Genomic DNA, 21538 nt, shown 5'->3' with positions numbered 1-21538 from the left:
TAACGAAAGGTAGGAGGGACACCTCAGTGCGTTTATTAGCAAGAGGCAAGTCAGCTTCAAGCTTTATATAAGAATGTAACTAAACATTCTCAAAAGGGGAAAAATTATTAAACAACGACATTTTCAGTGTGTGATATTTTACTCATTGTGTGATTTTGTCCAACTAAGAAGAAACACCAAAATTAAATTTAAATTTGCAGGGAAATACCCGTTTTGTATCCTGAACTGTTTGTTTGTATTTACAGTTCCTCACAGCACTGGACCCCGGAGCTCAATCCCTGGGGTGCTGTCTGCTTGGAGTTTGTATGTTCTTCCATGTTTGTGTGGGTTTCCTCCAGGTGCTGCAGTTTCCTCCCACAGTTCAGACATACTGGCAGGGTAAATGTCTTCTGGGAAAACTGGTTTGTGTGTTTGTCTCTGTGTGTCCTGTGATGGATTGGTGTCCCATCCAGGGTGTACCCCACCTTGTGCCTGTTGCTTGCTAATTTAGGCTCCAGCACCCCTTGTGACCCTGTACTGGAGAAAGAAGTCAGAAAATGAACAGATTAGAAACACTAAATAATCAGGAAGCGTTTTGTTTTTATGCTGCTCTTGTGGTAGAAAGGCATATCATCTTTCTGAATAATGGCAGCAAAGAAGGACTTAGATTATATGACCTCATTAGTCTTCTGTTTAAAGCAAAAGAGACCTCATCATACAGAGACTGTTTAAATGTCTGTGTGTTTAATGTAATGTTTGCTTGGTTTTCATCTTATGTATTCATTTATTTTACAAACCTAATTTGTTCATCCTGAGATTGCTATTGACCGAGGGAGAAAGCAATCACAGTACAGGCGAAGGAGAAGGGCTACAGGAGAAAACATTTCAGGAAACACTGTGTACCTTTGATAGATTTTGCCTTGCTCTAATTTTTTACACTCAAGAAGTTATACATTAAAATGTCTTCCATAATAAAAGCTTCTGTCAAGAAGTAAAAACTAATATTGTTTGCAAGATTATTTTCATGAATTTTGATTTTATTTTAATTAAATCCCAAACAAAATCAATACAGTTTTAAGAGTTCACTTGTACTCTATTTTAAATAAACAGCATAAATCAATTCATATTAATTTAGTATTTGAATTGTTAATGTATTTCTTCTCAAAAATGATATTTGTACTTTGAAGTAGGTATATTAAAGTATATGCTTTTGTTTAAAATATTTGCTGTTGGTCTTACAATTATAAATCGTAAAAAATGCATAAAATTGTAAACATCTTTAATTGAAGGAATAATACAAACATGCTTCTACAAACATAACATAACTTCTACAAACTACAAACTTTGTGTATTTAATGCACATTCTTTATTGGAGAATCAACGACAGGAATTTTCAGGCTGATTTCCGGGTTGATAATTTGCATGAAAGCAGGCAGATGACCTTTAGAAAGGGGATGCATCAGAACAGTATTTTCGAAAGAAGCTAGCAGAGGCTACCAGAAAATATTTGTGTTTGAAATCAACATCACTATTAACCATGCAATGTGCAGGTAGGGAGCATTAACTCAAAAGTGGTTTGGGGAGCTACAACAACACTGGCTACTGACAGAGATTTCTGATTAACCATTTTTTGTCAGTGATTCTTAGTTTACTGATCTTACCTCTGCTGAAATTAGAAGTTTCAACTTCAAAATGCAGAGAGAAGAATATTTTTCAGAATTTCTCAACATATTAAAAAAGTCTAAAATAATTATATCCTTTGCCTGTGAATCATTCAAGTGACTGAACTAACCCTGCACTAACACACATCACTCTTCATGATACACAATACAAAGCAGAGTAGTTTCACAAAGAGGCCACTATATAAAAATATAAAACTAAACTTAAACGTCATTTAGTTCATGTGTTTTAACTAATGTAATCTTCCTTTTATTTTGAATTAGCATAATATTTTAATATACTCTTTTCTCAAAGGACCACTACCACAGTTCATTTTTAGTCTATTTCCCTTTCAATAAAATCATCTTGGTTATTCTGATTTAGCCAAACGTCTCCTGATGATGCTGACCGTGATATTCCAGATTACTATCATTACTGGCGATGCCTCGATACGAGAGACAATCTGGGATAATTTTGGCATTTTAGAGTTCCTTAAAGACTGCGTTTTTATTTTTTGTCGCCAGGTGGCACTGAGACACTACAGCAGAAAAGCTTAAAGCTCTGTTAAGTGTGTAGTGTGCTGTGTGCTCCAAATGTTCATTTTATACTTCAGAACCACCGCAGAATAAGTCCACCAATACGTTTTCAACACCTGTATTGTTCATAAAATATTCTACTTGTTTTAAATTAAGAGTCTTAAATTACCTGATAATCGTCTTAACAAAACATGTTTACTGGCTGTCCGTGAAGCTATAGCTGTACCAACGACAGTTTTGACTGTATCTATTCTCTAAAATGGACGGATTGTGTGCTAATAATTATGCGGAAACAGCAGATTGAAATTTCAGTTTCTGTTTTTTAAAATTATTGAGAAGGGACGTTTACTTTGGCAATAACGTCACTGAGGGATGGAAAAAAAAACTATGGACAGTTTCATTACCGTTATCACCTGCGGTTAAAACTTGCTTTTTGTGGCAATCAGTAATTCTTTAACGCTCTCCACCACACCCTTTTAACTAGTGGACTCTAGTGTAGAGTTCATCTGTACACAGACGTTCAACATAATCAGCGGGGACGACTGCCACATAGAAGAGGAGTCTCTTTAAAGTATTAAGCGTATTTTTTTAAATGAAAACACCTTAAGAAAACGTTCATATAAATCGAACATGCAGCTATATTAATCCATTAAGCAGTGCCTGAAAATTAATAACATAGGTAACAATCTGTATTTTAGGTCTCTAAATGAGGCCACAAGGTGGCAGTATAAGTGTATAAAGTAGTGAAGTAGAATTAGGATGCTGTCTTTGTATCTCTGTTTCCTTTTCATGTAGACTGATTTTATATACATATGTTTTGTAAAAACTAATGTTGGCCAATAACCTCAACTTACAAATTTTAAGGCATTATAAAATCATATGCCATTAGCTAAAAGGCTCCAGAGAAGGGAAAATTCACTGTCCACATACACTATATATTTTCTTTCCCTGCATACTTTCCAATTTGTTTCTCAAGTAAACAGATATGTGACCATCAAAAAATAACTGAAATCTGTTTTTGACTGGGTACTTAAGTTACTTACCTTTGATAACTGAGATACTGAAATTGTAAAGACAGTCACCCAGACATCGCTAATTTAATTGTGTCGAGGAATTAGAAAAACTTTCAGATTTTCTGATGATTCTAGCTTTCACCAGTTCCAGTTTGTGAATATTGAAGCTGAATGGCTTTTGATCTCCGGGAAGCATGTTGGCTCAGTGGTGGGCACTGCTTCCTCACTGAGCTGGGGCCCTGGGTTCAACTCTTGGAAAGTACTGACTAATTGGTCATGACCCCTGGACCACAATAAAATGATCTCATGGCACTTGTGTGAAGAGTGGGACTGTTAACCACTGTCCTGGCTAAACACCACCTTGGGCTTGTAAAATTCTGACCTTCCTCAAATGCCTTCTTAATTCAACTGCTGGCACAACGTCTCAGTTCACTACCTGCTCCCCCGAGCATAATCCAGGGGGGGCTGCGCCTCCGTGGATGAGCTGCACAAAGTGGGTCCCCCATTATATGTACAACACTGTGAAGGGAAATGACATTATTCTGTAAACAAACACAGGAGCCTGACCAATGGAATCAAAATGTCAAATTCGAAAAACTAGAGGTCCAAGCCGTAACACTCTATTCAGTAATTTACTGATTCAGTTCAATTCGTTTTACATTCAGTAGCCCACTTGCAACAGAGCCATGGGTATAGCAAGTAAAGCAAGTAAAATTAAATTCTTCGTAGAAGACAAAGCACATCCATTCACACATCCATTCAGCAGCATGGAAGGAAGCTCTTGAGTTTACTACAAGTGCTGTTGCAGGCAATGCAAGAGGCTTTTCCTGCAAAGGTTAGCAAGTCAAAGCAGCTGAGAGCCGTCAGGGCAAGAAAGACTTCGTTCTGCCAGTGAAGGTCCGTTTTTTCATCCTCGTTATTCTGTTTCACTAAGTAATAGATCCTAAAGACATGATATGGAACAAAACATACAAACATCACCATGACAAATGCAAAACTTTTAACCTGTGCCCAGAACTCCTGGTAGGAGGAACACTCACTTCTGTATTTTCTCAGGATTTTCCAAAAAATATACATCTGGCATCCCTTCAGTGCAGACGCAACTAACACGACAATGATAATGATCATGTAGTTCAGTACAACCACGTAAGTCTCTTTCAGCTCACTTTCAAAAAGGAAACACTGGGATGAAGTATAGTTTCCAGAATTTCCGTACTGGGTAATGTAAATGGGCAGCACGATCACCAGCATGATTCCCCAGACCCCTGCGCTGGCCCACAGGGCGTGAAGTTTCCTGTAGAATTCCATCTTGTCCCTCTTCAGGTAGAAGGACCGGTATCGGACCACCAGGATCGCCACGTAGAAGACAAACGCGATGTACATGTGGGCATGAATCATGGCGCTGACCAGCTTGCAGAAGAAGGGGCCCAGATCCCAAGTGTCCGTGACATAGTAATAGATGCGGAAGGGCACCGTAAGCAGGAAGATGATATGCACCACAATGAGATTAAGCACGGCGGTCGTCGTCACGGACCGTATGTTCGACTTCAGGATGCAGATCACCAGTCCAATGCTCACGCCGCCACCCAGGAGGACGCAGCTGTAAATTGTGATCAACGCCATCTTGCAGGGCCAGTATTTGTCCTCTGTCGTGTTGTTCGCAATGCCATTCAGTGACATGTCTGTTTGTCTTTCCCTGGAAAATAAAAAGGGTGGATCAGAGCAGCCGACATCTTCTGCTTTCACATCTGTTTCCAACGTTCCCCTGCAGCTCCTGTTGTCGTCTTCTCATGTAGTGCTTTCAGCTAAAAAAGGTTAGGTGACTTTAATGTTCCCTGAAATGGACGATCCAAGCAAGTCAAATATATTTAAGCTTTGTATTAAGGTCTCCAAAACTCCATTAAGATAATATTGATGCACGAGTATAAATTAGCTGTGACATGAGATCATTTGGAACTAAATCCAGTCCTTGGTGATCAAAGTTGCCTTAACAGAACAAATTACCTGCTCAATCGGTCAATAACTCATAAATGTACCTAATCTTTAATAAGCATGCAATTCACAGTGATCTATAAGACTGGACCAGGGTTAGAGACCTGGGGTGCTACTGTATATGACGCTTAAGTCTGCGATGTCAAACAATTCCTGGAGGCCTCAGTGTGACAGCATCTTGGTTATACAATGCACAATTGTTAATATTTTTATCTTGAAGGTGGCTTACAGGTAATAGGTATTGGGATCTCATGACCGATGCGTTACATCCATCGCGGCACAGGACGCCGTTCCTTTCCTTCGTCTACCTGTGGGGTCTCTATCCCTGCCTCTCAGCGCAAGACTGCAAGTCCATCCTGCACCGGCGCCGACCTCAAAAATCTCCTCTCACTACCGTACCTGGAACCCTCTCCGCTTCCCCCCGGATCCCCGAGACTGGCCAGATCAGCTCTACTCAACACCCGCTCTGTGAACAATAAGGCTCTTTTTATATGTGATTTTATTACAGATAAAAAACTGGACTTTCTCTGCTTAACCGAAACCTGGCACAGACAAAACGATGGTCTCCTGTTGAACCTAGTCCCTCCAGAGTTTGGGTTGTTTGACTTCCCACATCTCTCAGGCAGAGGTGGGGGCATCATTGTTATTTACAATCTTCTTTACAACTAAAAGTCCCGTTACTGTACCTCTTCATCTTCTTTTGAGTATATTGTTTTAAATGCCCCTGTTCCCCATTCTACTCTCATTGCCACAGTCTATAGACCAACCAAACCTAACGAAGCCTTTTTTAGGCGAGTTTGCCGATTTACTTTCATTTTTATGCCTCAGATTTCAGAGGATCCTTATTCTTGGGGACTTTAATATACACATTTACTCAAGGTCTTCCAGTTTGACTAATGATTTGCTAGCTCTGTAAGGATGCTTTGATCTAACTCAGTTTGTTCATAACCCTACACATATCAAAGGACACACTCTAAACTTACTCATTGCAAGTGGCTCTTTTGTCTCCCACTGCTCTCCCCTTGATCTAAGCCTCTCTGACCACTTAGCTCTTTTCAACCTGTAATTACCTGTTTCTAACACTTCTCCCCCACGCTCTGTAAATTTCCACAACTGGCGATCAATTGATCAGCCTAGGTTCACGTATTCTGTTCTGTCCTCCTTATCTTGCTTCTCTTCCTCAGATCCTCTAGATCACAAAATACATGTGATTAATAGTGCTCTTTTATCTACCCTCGACACCTTTGCTCCTCTAAAAACTCGTACCATCTCTTTTTCTAGCTCTGTCCCCTGGTACACTGACCATCTGCGATCTATGAAGGCAGTCTCTTGGAAACTAGAGCATAGGTGGCATCTTTCTGGCCTAAATGTACATTATCAAGCTTGGAGAGATTACTTGTCTGAATATAAGGATACAATAGAGTCTGCTAGATCCACCTTCTTCTCTCACGTCATTGAAAACAAACATAACAACCCCAGACATCTTTTCTCCACCATCAACAGACTGTTCAAGCCAAACTGCCCCACCACATTACCTGCCTCATCGCAACTTTGCAACACATTCTTAGATTTCTGTAGCTCCAGGATCAACAACATCCGGCATCACATTCTCTCCACTACGCATATCATTTGCACACCTCCTCCCTGCTTGTAGAACTTTTCTGGTTCCCTTCTCTCCAACTCTCCTCTTGACTCTGCATCCCCCATTAAACTAGTTTCACACATGAAATCCACCACCTGTTTATTAGATCAGGTTCCTACCACTTTATTTCAGTCCTGTTTCTCTTCTCTCTGCCCCGTTGTCCTCAATATAATAAATGAATCCTTGAGCACTGGTGTTGTACCAACGGTCCTCAAAACTGCTGCCATTACCCTCATGCCAAAAAAACCTAACATGGCTCTCAACAATCTTAACAATTTTCGCCCCATCTCCAACTTACCCTTTCTTGCAAAAATTCTGGAACTTGCTGTCACATTTCAATTACATAACCACCTCATGACAAATAACCTTTTCGAACCCCTCAAATCTGGCTTCCAACAACTTCACAGCACAGAAACTGCCCTGGTCAAAGTTACTAATGATCTTCTAATGAGCTTCTGATTCCGTTTCTCTTTCTATCCTCATTCTCCTTGATCTCAGTGCTGCTTTCGACACTGTTAACCATGACATTTTATTTTCTCATCTTGAGACTGTGTTTGGACTTTCTGAAGTGCTCTTAAATGGTTCTTATCTCACTGATCGCTGTCACTTTGTCCCTCTTGACGGATTTAGGTCTGAAATTGGACTTGTTAAGTCTGGTGTTCCTCAGGGCTCGATGCTGGGTCCCCTACTTTTCAGCATTTACATGTTTCCACTTGGTCAGCTTTTAAGATAACATGCTCTCAACTATCATTTCTATCATACTCAAATATACATCTACAGTCTAAATTGAAAAACCTTTGGGTGATATTTCATTCAGGCTTAACATTCGACCCACATTTGCAGCATATTGTTAAAACATCTTTCTATCACCTCAGAAGGACTACACCCTATGTTATCACTAACTGTGGCTGAAGAGCTGATCAACACATTTGTGATTTCCCGAATTGACTACTGTAATGCTCTACTCGCTGGGGTATCTAAATCCAAATTGAACAAACTCTAGTATGTCCACAATTCGGCAACCAGAATCCCGACCAACCATAGTGCAAGTGATCACATTACTCCTATCCTGGAGTCCTTGCACTGGCTTCCTGTCACGTTTCATGTCGACTTCAAAATCCCCGTGCTCACCTATAAGGCTCTGCATGGCTTGGCACCTCTGTACCCATCTGGGCTATTATCGCCCTACTCCCCATCTCGCAACCTTCGCTCTTCTAATTCTGGTCTCCTAACTGTCCCCCAAGCCCATCTGCACTCTATGGGTGACAGGGCCTTCTCCTGTTATCCCCATAAGCTCTGGAACTCTCTCCCCAAGGATATCAGAGAGTCACCTTCTCTAAACTCAGACTCAAAACCTTCTTCTTTAGAAGAGCCTTTACTTCACTGGTTCCATTCTTTACCCCTCTGCTCCTACTGTATTTAGTACCACCATCTACTGTCTCCTCTGCATATTTTCATCATGTTTATCTTGTGTATTTTTTATTGTTCATTTTTAATTGTTGTTGTTGCTGTTGTCATTCTGTAAATAAAATAATATTATCATTACTTTTTTTGTCACTAAAGGGCATTTGTCAGTAATAAGCTGTAAAGGAAAATCCTTTATAAATCTAATTAGGACAATAATTTGGTAAATTGTTTAAACACTTTCGTCAGAACAATAACCAGAAGACACCTGCCTCTCCAGGAACTGAGTCTGAGGCTCCTAATTTAAGTCATCAAACTCTTTCAGTGGCTCAGAAGGAAACACACACATGGCTACTATACCTAAAGTCTCGTCATCATTTGCATGAAACACAGGATTATGGTTCACCTTTCATCAGAGCAGAGCCTTTACAACAAAGGGGCTCTTGAGCTGGGCATGAAGTACGGGGCCCATCACAATATTGGGGCATTAGGACCCACACAGACCGCAGGGTGAGCGCCCCCTGCTGGCCCCACTAACACCTCTCCCAGCAGCCTCACCTTTCCCAGGAGCTCTCCCATCCGGGTACTGACCAGGCTCACACCTACCTAGCTTCAGTGGGGTGCAGGGTGATACGGCTGCTGGCACAGCAACCTCCGGGTGCTCTGGTTTCCTACCGCAGTCCAGGAACTTAGTGGTAGGGTAATTGGCCCTGGTGTGAGTGTCTGTCTGCCATGCTATAGTCATTCCATCCAGGGTGTATCTGCATGCTGGGATAGACCCCGGCTCCCCAGCAACCCAATATTTGATCAAGAAAATGGACGGATAGGTGTAGAATAACCCCATTGTTTTTCTTTCTTCATAAAAAACAACTTAAAGTTACCCTGCTGCTAATCAAAGTCTACCTTAGGAGGTAGCATGTGTGCAAATAAAATTCAAATGTTTCACCCACATCTTATCACTGTTGCTACTGTAAATCTTCTTGTTGATGGAGATGATGGTACATTGTTACCCAGTTGTCACATAATTGATAAAGAGCACAACATGTAAAACAGATTTTTCAGTTTTAAAGCCTTTGGAATCCCAGTGAAGTAAGATGTATCTGACATAAATTAACTAATCATCTATTAGTTTATTGTAAGGATTACCAATCTAAAAGAAAATCAGTTTATTCCATTCTTAACAAGATCCGCTGTAAAAAATCTATATCCAGCTCATTCTTGACACACTGCTGTAGGTGATTTATACCTCACGATCCTCCAGACAAGCTAAAAATACAAAGATAGGAAGACTATCTATTCCACCCCAGTACTGTCCCTTGTAGTAATTTATACATTTTTATAGAATGTTTTAGGACAAAACAAGAAAGGGAATACAAGGAACGAATAAAAAGTAAACATTTTGCTTTTTCTAAATCATTACATCACCATTCAAATTACCAGTACTTCTGTACAAAGCAGTCGTACGCTGCGCTGTAGAACAGAACTGCGACCTTTATTTTCTATATACAGATCAGCGCCTCATTGGTAGAATGAATTTTAAACTCCAGACAGATGCAAGGGGGTTAAAGCTGGATTCAAGCTCGACATTCGTTTGATATTCACGACTGTGAAGCTTAATGCCTGTGTTCCCCAACGCAAACATACTTACAAGTGAAGCGAGCGGCTCTCAATAAACGCTCTCCAAACCCAGGAAAACAGCAGCTAAAAGGGAAGATCTCAGTTACTCTTTCATTTGCCTATTCAACACCGCCCCTTATAAAAATGGCATGCAGTTATTGGCCAGGTCATTTTACACGTTTGGCTTTAAAGTTTAGGTTTATATCTATTTAATAATTATTTCTGTTATACCTGTCTGTATTATATCATTGTACTGTATGAAGGAAACATCTAGTTTCACTTAACGTGCTGTCTGTCAGAACAGCACAATTTGAAAAACATTACATTTCTATAAACGTCTGGTTATCGTCGTTCCACATGAAATTAATATTACGGAATGAAGTTAACGTTAACGCGGCATTTCATGTTAATAAATTGACACTGGATATTTCTTTACCATCCCCGGCGTTTTCCAAGACTTTTCTTCAGCCGTCAAAAACCCTATTTACAAATGTAACACGCAGTGTGTAAATAGACAAAACTTTACATATATTATATCTAACATTCTGCACAGCTTTCCCGCAACAAGAACTAGACCGAAAACACGTCTCCGAAAAACACTAAGAAAGAAAAGACAAATCATCTCAACAACAAAAAAAAAGTGTTTTACAATTGTAGGAGCCATACACTGTACGACAATGCACATTCCCTACCTCTGCACAAGGACGTCGTTCTTCACTCAGCCTCGCTGCAGAATAACTAAAGGTCTGTTTACTTTCATGGGACACAGACCTGACCAGAGGTGCCTGTTTGTGCGCAAAAACACATACAGGTATGTAACATTGCGTGTGTCGGTGAAGCTTGGCATCAGCACGCCTGTCGGTTCTGCTCCGAGCACCAGCTGAGATGGGTTACACTGACTGCGGACCACAGACCTCAGGAAGGATGTTTGCCCGTTATGCCTTCCTTCTGCTGTTACCGTAACACTCGTTTTTACAGAACAGGGTTGCTAGCCTTGTGCCCAACCTCCAACACGGAGGACCAACGGCGCCCCACGTGGGACACGAACCCACTACCCTGAGATGACGAGTCTCATGCTCTACCTAGTGGGGCCCCAAGACCACAGGATGATCCCCTAAATTTATAACATCGGAGATTTGCCTACGCAAACGGCGATGGACAGGGGATTACAACTTCACTGTCTTAAAAACTGTACTTTAATACGGGGTTAAACAGCAATCAATAGTATTGAAGTGCAAAGGTGGCTATAATTTTAGAAAAATGTCACGGTATAACATTGATGACTTGGCCCAAACAAATGAGTTTGACAAGTAACCTCCGTGTCTTCTGTCAACTTCTGGGTTCACTTTGAGAAGCCAAGCTATGCAGCTGGTAACTGAACAGCGCTTTAGAGTGACGGATGTAGATTGCAACATGGTTAGTGCAAGCTCAGATATTGCTGCATGTGAAGCTAGATTGCTACATTTTCAATGAAAAAACAGCAATAGTACAATAGAACTAGAAAAAAAAAGTTGAGCAGTTTGCGACATCAACCATGCTGTAAATTGATGTGTACATTATGGTATTCAACGCTATGACAGTTGTATAAATTGGACAACATGCTTTGAAATTAACATGCTTAAAAACTAAAATTGATGACACTAAAGTGTGGTCTTGTCACACTGGGTTTATTTCTGACCCAGTTTCTGACCAGTTTGGCTTTTGAAGCCAGGAACATCAGTAAAGTGCCTTGTTTTCCCCTTAACCATATTGGTTATATTTATTCTTGTCTCACCACGCAGAGATCTGGTCTGCTCTTAACAAGCCGCAATATGTCAATAACCCAGCCATTGAAATTTAAACTAAATTGTACAATCATATTACACCAGTCCTAGAAACTCTACACTGTGTCACGCCCTCTGCAGCCAGAGGGCACTCCTTTCATTTCCGAGAGACTGTCCTTCCGGTGTTTCTCTCTCTCTGGGGCTATATATTTCCGGGTCTTTCATTCTGCCTTCGCTCAGCATTGACGTTCAGATGTCCTGAAACCCGCCTAGCACCAGGTCGCCCCACGTCCGCTACCTGAGGGCATAGGTTTCTATACAGCATTCCCTGAACAGCTGAGCCCAGGCTAACCCCCGTCTCGCCGCTACGCACAGGGTCTTTTCGCTCTCCTGCCTCTCCACGGTTCGTCCTCTCCGACATCCGTGACACACTGGCTTCCACTGGAACTCAGGCTAAAATTTTAAATCTTATTTCTAACTTTGGGTTAGTGTCGCAGGATGTGGGCCATTGAGACAGTCACAGGCTGGGATTGATTAGGTTATGTTGATTTCCAGGATGGTGTCAATGTTGCCTCTCACTCAAGGGGGGTGACTGCAGTTGTCCCAATGAAAACCGTCTAGCAGGTGCAGTCAGTAACAACAGTCACACCCAGGTCATTCAGGGTCATTCATTCATAGTGTATCTGTGAATAAAATTGCTTTGATACAATGGCTCATCATTTACTCAGGAATTACTGTATAAAGATAGGAAGTACTATATGAGTTCTTGTCAATATCCTCAAGTATGAGTTAAATAAGTTACATGTAATTAATTACATTCATATTCAAATCACATTCACTTACTGTTGTTAATTAAACTTTTTAAATATGTTTGGAATAACAATGTTTATTTAAAATGTACAAGATTTAACATGTTTTACTCATCTGGACGCCTTTGCCAAAGTGTTCTGGAAGCTGTGTGAAAAGCTCGTGGAACACAATGCTGGGCTGGGTTTATTGAAGCTGTCCGATCTACTTTGACTTTGTCTTCTTGCCATCTGTGTGTTCTACATCAGGAAAGAAGAGTGGTGCTGAAAGTGGTTCTGGAGAGAGTGTTGCTGAGTTTGACTTTGAGGTTTGTGTCAAAGAATTGGGATTTAGTGCTTATCAGAGAGGCCTCTTACAGCTACTGTACATTCCTAGTATATCATGCAGAGGCTCAAACTGCTAGAGTTTTTATCTTGTCAAGGCAACCAAAAGATTCTAAGACATCTGTAATAATACTTATTTCTTACTGTAACATACTGTATACCTTGCTGCTACAATGTTTTTAAACATTTCAGATTTGTCGGGACCACATTTCCCAGAAACCTCTGGGGAAATGAGTTGCTGCTCCCATCACCTGACCAGTTGCTTGAAGACAATTGGTCAGGTGACTGTTTAAAAAGCTCTTTAAATGGAGGCTTTCTATGTTTCAATGTCCCCATTAAGCTTTCACAGTCAAAGTGCTTTATGGGGACATCCTCTGCAGTGCACACTCATCAAAGGGAGAGACATACTTTAATTAATTACTTTAATTACTTGAATTGATTTGATCTTTCAGTTCAATATTAAATAGCATACAGGTCACCATTTTTTTAAATGTCACTTACTGTATATGTAAACTTCTTGCAGAAGACCGAGATAACTGTGAACTGAACTGTGAGGCCATAGAGTGCTCTTTCCTCTTTTTAATGTACTGTCAGAACTTCAAGATGTTACAAAACTTCTGAATGAAGACCAACCGCAGTGAATATTCCTTCACATTCATAGAAACTGAGGGATTGTGAATATATGAGCAACAACTTGTTACACTTCAGTAGCATAATACTACATGTTTTAATGTAACTACAGTAAGTGTTTTGCCCTCCAGTGTGCTCAGCAGTAGTGAGACATGCATTGTTACCAAAATCACTATCTGTGCTGGAAATGGATATAGACATTCCAAGGCTAGAGACATGAAAAAGAGGAGGTAGTTTCAGAGGATCAGCCTCTATAGATGCATACTACAACAGCACAACATTCTGTACACGGTATGATACCCAATATATTTAGAAAATCCGATTTACAATGAGGCATGTTTTTGGGGGATTTTAATTAAGACAGCCTTCTCTACCAAATGGCCTTCTTCTTGATTGAAACCTTGTTATAAACGTTATCACATTCTCTTGTAGTACTTTGATGGCTTGTGACAATTGATATTTATGTCCCACTAAATTCAAGTATTGGCAAACATTCATTTAGTATTTGCTAGTTTGGGCCTACTGACAGGCCTCTAGAAATTATCCTGAGTAAAAAAACAGGCAACTTAACGCAGTGGAAATAGGATAATGGTGGGCTGTGGAGTGCAGAGGGCATTGCAGTTGTTTCTTTACAATTTTTCGTAAATGGACTCTTCACTCCCATCTATACCCACAGCACGGTAAAAGAGATGTGAAAGACTTTTGTCTTAGAATGGCTTGCCAAGTAATGATGCCAACCCCTCTTTCATTTCTAGCATGAATAGGGTGAGTGAGTACACTGTATGCAAACGGGAGAATACATATTAATAATTGCCATGGTTCATTTTAAACAACACCATTGAATTTACCACATTTATCCAATGCTTATACTATGGGTGCACTGTGTTTTTCCAGTTTGTCATATTGTGTACTGTGCATTAAGGTATTTTTTTATGAATGTACTGCTTATATTGTTCATAAAAATAACAGGCCTCAACAGTTGATGGAAATCTACTGGACTAAACTCCTTGAATAATTACTCATGTTTTTCCTTTGTGTGACTTAAATCCTATTATTGTTTTTAAAAACAGAATTAAAAACAACCAACCCTCTTGCCAAATCCACTTCAGTGATATACCCTCAGAATTTCTACCATAGTACTCCTAAGATAACGACAGATAATTGCTATAGGATTATCTGCAGTATAAAAGTACAGTGCAAAAAAGATTTGACTTGAGCCTTAAGTACCGGAAAGAACAAAATTCCCCTTTTTTTTCTTACAATAGGATATTGCTAATCTTAATCAGCAGCAGCACTCCAAGCCTACAACACCCCCCTCCCAGCACTGCACTGCGCATCTGAGCAGTAGAACACTTGGCATCAATACTGGTGTGTCAAAGTAGGACAGGTTCTTGTCAAGAGAAGGAATTCAGGGGCTCCCAATGAAGCACCGGTGCCTCTTCAGATACAGGGAGATCACCCAACAAAATTAGTTTCTACAGCTGTAAGAAGCCAAGATGGAGTTTAGCTTTTACTAGGCCCTGCCCCGTCCGCATGCCTGCCGGTGGACCCCTTTGGAGGTTGGCCCTTCTGCAGGCCCGCAGGTGCGCAGGGGGCGCCGAAGCTGGTCGGTCGGCTCCCCTTTCTCTGCGTGAACATGTAGTTATGATTTAACTGGAATCACAGAATCAGAGTGACAGTGAGAAATACATTAGTGGATAGACTGCATTCTGAAGAGACAGGAAAGATGGAAAAGGGTGAGCTGTAGGAATATACATCAAAAAAACTATTTAGGCACAGGAATGCAACCTGCAGTAGATGAATACAAAGGTCTCAAAATGTCTTTGGGTAATAGTTATGAAAAGGTCATAGTGTTCAAGGAGGAAAAAAGGGAAAAATTTAGATGATGAAATTGGAATGGGTAATGTATTAAATTAATATTTCACTAAGGTATTTACCAAGTAAGTAATTGAAATATGCTCCGGGCTACGCAAAGAGTAAGTTCAGTATTAAATAGTATTATCATGTAAGAGGAAGAATTGTTACAGGTATTAAAAACACTTAAGCAAATCTCCTGGGCCCAATAGCATTCTACCAATTATACTGAAGTGAGTGAGATTTTTTTTCAATCGAACATTAGCCAAACTCTTTCAGCAGACATTCAAGACAGGGGTAATACCCATCCATCCCTTCATCCCTTTTATCCAATACAGGAGCCAGTCCCAGCAAGAAAAGGGCACAAGGCAGGATACACCCTGGATGGGATGCTAGGCCATCGCAGGTCACACAAAGACACAAACACACAAACTTGCACCAGGGCCAATTTTCCAACAAGCCAGTTAACCTACCAGTATGTCTTTGGGCTGTGGGCAGAAGCCAGAGTACACAAGGGAAACTGACTTGAACACGGAGAAAACATGCAGACTCCATACAGATAGCACCCTGGGTTTGGAATTAAAGTCCCTTTTTATACCAAAATTACTTTAATACCACTATTTTAGAATGTGCCTTCTGAACCCTTCACCAATCATTTAATTCATTAACTAATATCACCATCTGTGAGACTAATTACAGTAATAGAGGCCTGCAGTTGCTGGTGAACTGTAAATTCAGTCCTCTCTGGCTTGGCCTGCCCCACCTCATTTAGAATATTGTTCACAATCATAGTCACCTTGTTAGACAAAATAGATTGCTGCCTAAGAATCGTTCCAGGGAAGACTGAACTCATACTTTTCATTTTAAAGGAATGAACTGAAACATTTACAATGACGCCTGATTCTTCAAAATCCTCAAAAGTATTAAAAAGTCTGCCTAACGGATTTCTTCAGAATCAAGAGTTTACACAAGACAGAGACCAGAAGTGGAAGTTATGGAAATGTAAGTTTGAAACAGAGACCGGAGGAACTTCCTTTCACAATGTACGATTTTGGACTGACTGTTATCACAGCTAATAACTTGGTTTATTTCAAGAAAAAAATGGATTCGATTCTCAAATCTCTCAGCTGCTGGTAATGAAATGAGCTAGAGGACCAAAATGACCGACTGGTTTGTAACCTTTCTTATGTTAGTTTTGAACCCTACTCTACAGTTCAGTTTTTTATTTCATCCTCTTAACACAGCAGCAAGTAACATGCATTATAAATATAACAAGTAATAGGTTTATTCCATGCTGAAATAAAGAAGAAAGAGAACACAACGTTTCGGCCGTGGAGCCTTCTTCAGGTGTCACACCTGAAGAAGGCTCCACGGCCGAAACGTTGTGTTCTCTTTCTTCTTTTTTTCAGCATGGAATAAACCTATTACTTGTTCCTTTGCAGCCCACGCATGCTGACGCAGCTCCCCACCTGAACTTATAAATATAACACCTGCTGACCTTCTTAGGTGTCATGTATCACGCACATCTAAATGCAAAGTACTTCAACTGGAAGCAGTTTGAATGCCAGATCTATCTGTTGATTTTTGGATGACCTTGCTGCTGTCTGTAATTTTGTTCTACAGTATATTTAAGCTTCTCGGTTGAGTATGAAAAATATATATTTTATTATCACCAGAACTGCATCACGACTAAAGAGACCTCTGGAAGAAAAGGATTTCTTAATTCACTGTGTGGTTTTGCTCTACTATTATTGGAATATGAGATAGATTCCCAATACAAATACAATATGTCATTGATTGGTTTTTCTGTGAAAGTGTGAAACTTTTAAAACATTAAGAAAAACTGATGATGGAAACAGGCCATTCATCCCATCACTGCTTGTTATTTTATGAAGACAGCCCATTTATAGGTTTTCTCAGCCTTCACAAAAATGTAAAATAAATAAAATAATGAAAAGAAGACATTTGTACCATAGTATTTCAATACCGCCAGCCCTAGAGAGGCTTCTAATGATGTTTACAGTTTTAAAAATGTGTTTTTTTGTGCAAATTTCTGGTTTTTATGGGCTTACAGTAACTCATCATAAAAAAAGTTTAGTAAAATAAAAAAAAACTGCGCTTGCCTGCTATAGAGAGGAGGGTTTTAGTGTGTATGGTCAGAATGCGCTGAGTGACAGCTATTCTAACCTATTAAATTAGCTTTTTTTATGCCGGTAGATTTAAAAGCGCTGGAGAGGCGTTTCGCAGCCATTTTGTTTTTTTCAAACTCGTGGTCTCGCAGTGAGAACAGCCAACTGAACGCACTTGATCAAGGTAAGGTAAAATGCCTTTTTATATATTTTAGCGAATTTGTTTTGCTTTTGCGCTTGTATTTTGCTGACCGCTAAATGCTAAATATTTTCCTGCTTCTCTTAACGTAAACGCCAGATAAGTTTAACTATCAGAAGGGGGTTTATTTGCTTTATGCTGATGTATCTAACTACGAAACAAAGTTCTGCAAAGCTCAGGTTGTCTTGTTTTGTTACGTACAGTATAGTACGTGATGGTGTTTTGATTTTGCTGGTAGAAATTTGTGTAATTAAACAGATGCGCAGTTTGCGTGATGTAGGCCTGGCAAGAGTACACTATTAATTTGTTTGTTACAAAACAGTTTCACTGAAGTGAAAACAAACTTAATGTTTTCAATTGTTTTTGCAATATTTTGAGAAACGATTCAAAAAGTTTTTTTGGTAAGGAGAAGTATACCTAAGCAAAAATACCACACTTAGGCGTATATGCTTAGCAGGATTTAAACTGGTTTTATTCCCTTCTCATGATCTCTGCCTTTATACAGCTCTATCCCCGAGTGGTTTTGAAAACACCTCGGTATTTATAAGTCCTTGCTTGGAGTTCACAATCTGAATTAAGGGCCTCTCTTACTGCACACAGAGGACACTTATTATACTAATTGTGCGGCTTGTTAAGGTAATTCTGTGTACCTGAATTAATTTAGATTTGCCACAATAAACGGTGTTTTCTGTTTTTCTTTTAAACTATTTACTTATTTTTTTGTTTGAATATAGATATAATTGTTATAAAGATAATTGCTTCTGCAAAATATCATAACTGCAAGCTTTAAAGCAATAATACGTGATAATTGTGCAAGAGTTTGATTACTTTACTCTGATTACCAGGTGGATGCTGCACATTGGCGGTGGAGGAGAGTCCCCATTACCTGTAAAGCACTTTGAGAGGAGTGTCCAGAAAAGCGCTATATAAGTAAGTAATTATTATTCTTATTATTTTGCAAGGTAACTGTAATTGGCTTTTAACCAGTGTCCTCACCACATTCTGCTCAAAGGCCTAAACTAGATATGGCCATACCTGTGTCACAGAACATACCTTTCCAACAGTATTTATAGACGGACTACAAAACATCAGTCCTTGCATTTCTAGTCAAAATATTTTGGTGCTTACTGTGGTACTTCAAAGCATGTTGGTATAAAAGATGTTTTGGAGTTAAATATTCTAATTTTATGAAAATTGAAATGGAAAATGGTCAAACAGGATAGCAGTGGTGTAACACTAATTACAACAATCTGATGAAGGCCCAGATTCAAGTAGACCTTGCTAGGTAAACATGCAGTACTTGTGTCACATTTGAATGGAACAGCAGTATATCTGTAAAAAGCAATTAGTTTTCTCTTGTTATCTCAGTGGTCAGAATGGAGTTTCATATTGACTATCCCTTTAGTTATTTTGAGGGACTGGTTACAAGCAATATTCTTGGGGAATTTGAGGTCGCAGGTACAGTATGTTGGTTTGGTTCTGTCTCTTTTGCTCTGTATGATAAGTTGTAATTAGAGGGCTGTTATTGATCAGTAAATCTTAATTAGGAGGTGAAGTCATAAGTACTGGAGATGGCTGTAAGCGTTTGTTACTACCACTACAGTAGTACCACCTGAAGGTCAGGTCACAATGTAGGGCAAAGCAATCTTTACCCTCAGATGTCGAGAAGCAAAAAATCTTTCTTTATGTATAAAAATGATTACCACAAATTTCAAAACCCAGCTATGGCAGTAAGTTAACTTGTTCCAAATGTCTTTGTATCAAATAGTATAGTAACTGCAATAGTTTGTCATTTACTTTATTGATCCCGTGAGGGAAATTGCAGTGCAACAGCAGCTTAACAGTCAACACAAAACAGTGTAACAAATGATACAATAATACAATATAAGTGCACTAAGAAGAGTTACTCACAGTCCAGAACATACAAAGAGCAAACCAGAACAGTACACAAAATGTTGTATTGCAAAATATAAGTATAAATGTATTGCACAAGTCCCTGGCATATATTGCACAAAAAGTTGTAAATGGGAAAGCCAGATGTAGCAGACAGTTTACTGTTCAGTCCAGAAACAGGTCAATGTCAATGTTGCCCCTGCCCAGACACAAAGTGGATGCATTGTACAGTCTTATTTTAGAAGGCAAGAATGACCACCTGTAGCGCTCCCTGTCAGAAGTACAAATCACCATTATAAAACAAACATTTTTAAAGTGGTTTTATTTAATCTGAGTTTAACCATATTAACTATATATCGCATACTGTAATATACCCATATACTATGATGTCATAAAGTTAAATTGAATCAATATTTATTTTTTCTCCTTCTAAATAGTTAAGCCTAAAACTGAAACTCAAATGTTGCTTATACTGGGTTTGAGAAGGAAATTTTTGCTACCATCTGAAACTCTTATCTGTTCTTCATTCTCACTAACATGTAACGTGCTGTTGCTGATGTTTGCCTGTGAGTTCCAAGAAGCCTTGTGCTCGTCACTGGCACATATCTGGAGCAGAATAATTCCTATTAAGTTTAAAAGTAGGTTTGGGAATGGTTCTGCATCTTCTGAGGGCATTCTGACTCATGGAATAGAAACCCAATTTGTATGACTTTGCATATGAGGAAAAAATGACTAAATGAGGTGGAACCTTTTGCTCATTTGCAGTCTGAAATGACCTGACAGATTTAAGTGAAAGATTGTGGTTATTTCAAATAATATCATGGAAGCAGAGCATGTGAGCGTTTGCAAAGAAAAGTTCCCCCTTAAGAGATGCACAATACATCTTTTGAAGATAGAGCACTAACGTATCTAAACAGGAGAGAACAGAAGTCCTAATGGGGTAGGAATTTATTGAAATTTATCTGCACTGTTCTGCTGTAAAATTTGTAGATGTGAATTGTACTGTATATTCTTTCTGTTCTTACTTATTTAGCAGTCGTTCTGACCCTTAACTTGTGTTTCTGTATTTGTAACCTCTGGTTCAGCAGCACAGTCTATGTCAGCTTTGATTTACTTTTGATAGCTATCAATACCCTTAATCTAGTTTTACAATTTTTTTAAATACACATTTAAACTGAATAAGAACCCTTTGTGGGGCAATTGAAATAGAAATCGCTGGTGTGCTATGCGTGGCACCTAAAGGTAGAAAGATACTGAAGTGTGAGATTAGAACCTGTCTTCTGAGGAGATGAAACAAATAGAACCCAAGACAGCTTTGACATGCTGATATGTTTTAGGGATATTAATTAATACTGTCGTTAAATATCTAATGGCTATGTTAAGAAAAATATTAGCAATATTTTCTGTGAAGTTGTACATTTTCATAATCTGTGTTGCTTTTGCAATCCAGTTTTAAATCCAGTACAATTTTAGATAATTTAGAAATATCATTACTTTTGGTAATTTGAAAAGCAGGTTGAGCAGGATTTCAGACAGAAACAAGGGCCTCGTAAACTGGGTACAATCTGAAACTTTCAGTGAGGAACTGTTTACCTTGGCACCTCCGTATCTGCATCTCTAAGTCTCTGGTAGTATCACTACACCTAATGACAACATGGCTGGGTAGGTGTTGTAACTTCTTGAATTACAAAGTGTTGGGAATGTCTCTGCTTTCTTGACCTCCTGAACACCTGGCATCCTAAAGGACCAAAAACTCAACCTTAATGAAACATAGCTAAAGCAATCGAAACGGTATGCAAAACAGAATTTTTCTTAAGACCTTCTCTCACCTGATTCATTTTTCCTGATCAACAGAATAATACACTTGGACTTTGTTGACAGCACTGAATAATGTTGGACATTCAGCAAAGTCGCTAAAGCCATGGGTATCCAGTGTACAGTGCTGTGAAAAAGTACACCCCATTAAAAGGTGTGTTTTTCGACATATTTGCATGTATGTGTATTTGATCTTCATTTCAACAATATTGATAGATAAAGGTGATCTAATTTAACAAATAAAAATGATTCCTTTTAATCATTTATTCAAGAAAATTCAGTC

General features: G+C 39.3%; 1 protein-coding gene across 2 annotated transcripts; it reads right to left on the bottom strand.

Annotated features, from left to right (window-relative positions):
• Positions 1–1241: 1241 nt before the first annotated feature.
• gpr141 (G protein-coupled receptor 141) lies at positions 1242–10689 on the bottom strand. Of its 2 annotated transcripts, XM_088919102.1 has the most exons (3): positions 10535–10689; positions 9874–9926; positions 1242–4883 (listed from the first exon to the last, which is right to left on the bottom strand). In XM_088919102.1, the coding sequence occupies exon 3, from the start codon at positions 4865–4867 to the stop codon at positions 3947–3949; it is 921 nt and encodes a 306-aa protein (XP_088775228.1). In that variant the 5' UTR covers positions 4868–4883; positions 9874–9926; positions 10535–10689; the 3' UTR covers positions 1242–3946. The 2 variants fall into 2 exon arrangements, with proteins under 2 accessions (XP_088775228.1, XP_088775227.1); XM_088919101.1 differs by lacking the exon at positions 9874–9926 and having other exon boundaries at positions 10535–10578.
• Positions 10690–21538: the final 10849 nt, after the last annotated feature.

The sequence above is a fragment of the Atractosteus spatula genome, chromosome 6 (genome assembly GCF_055471065.1).
Source record: "Atractosteus spatula isolate fAtrSpa1 chromosome 6, fAtrSpa1.hap1, whole genome shotgun sequence".
NCBI lineage: Eukaryota > Metazoa > Chordata > Actinopteri > Semionotiformes > Lepisosteidae > Atractosteus > Atractosteus spatula.
The sequence above is the reverse complement of the archived record's forward strand: the minus strand, read 5'-3'. Positions and strand labels throughout refer to the sequence as shown.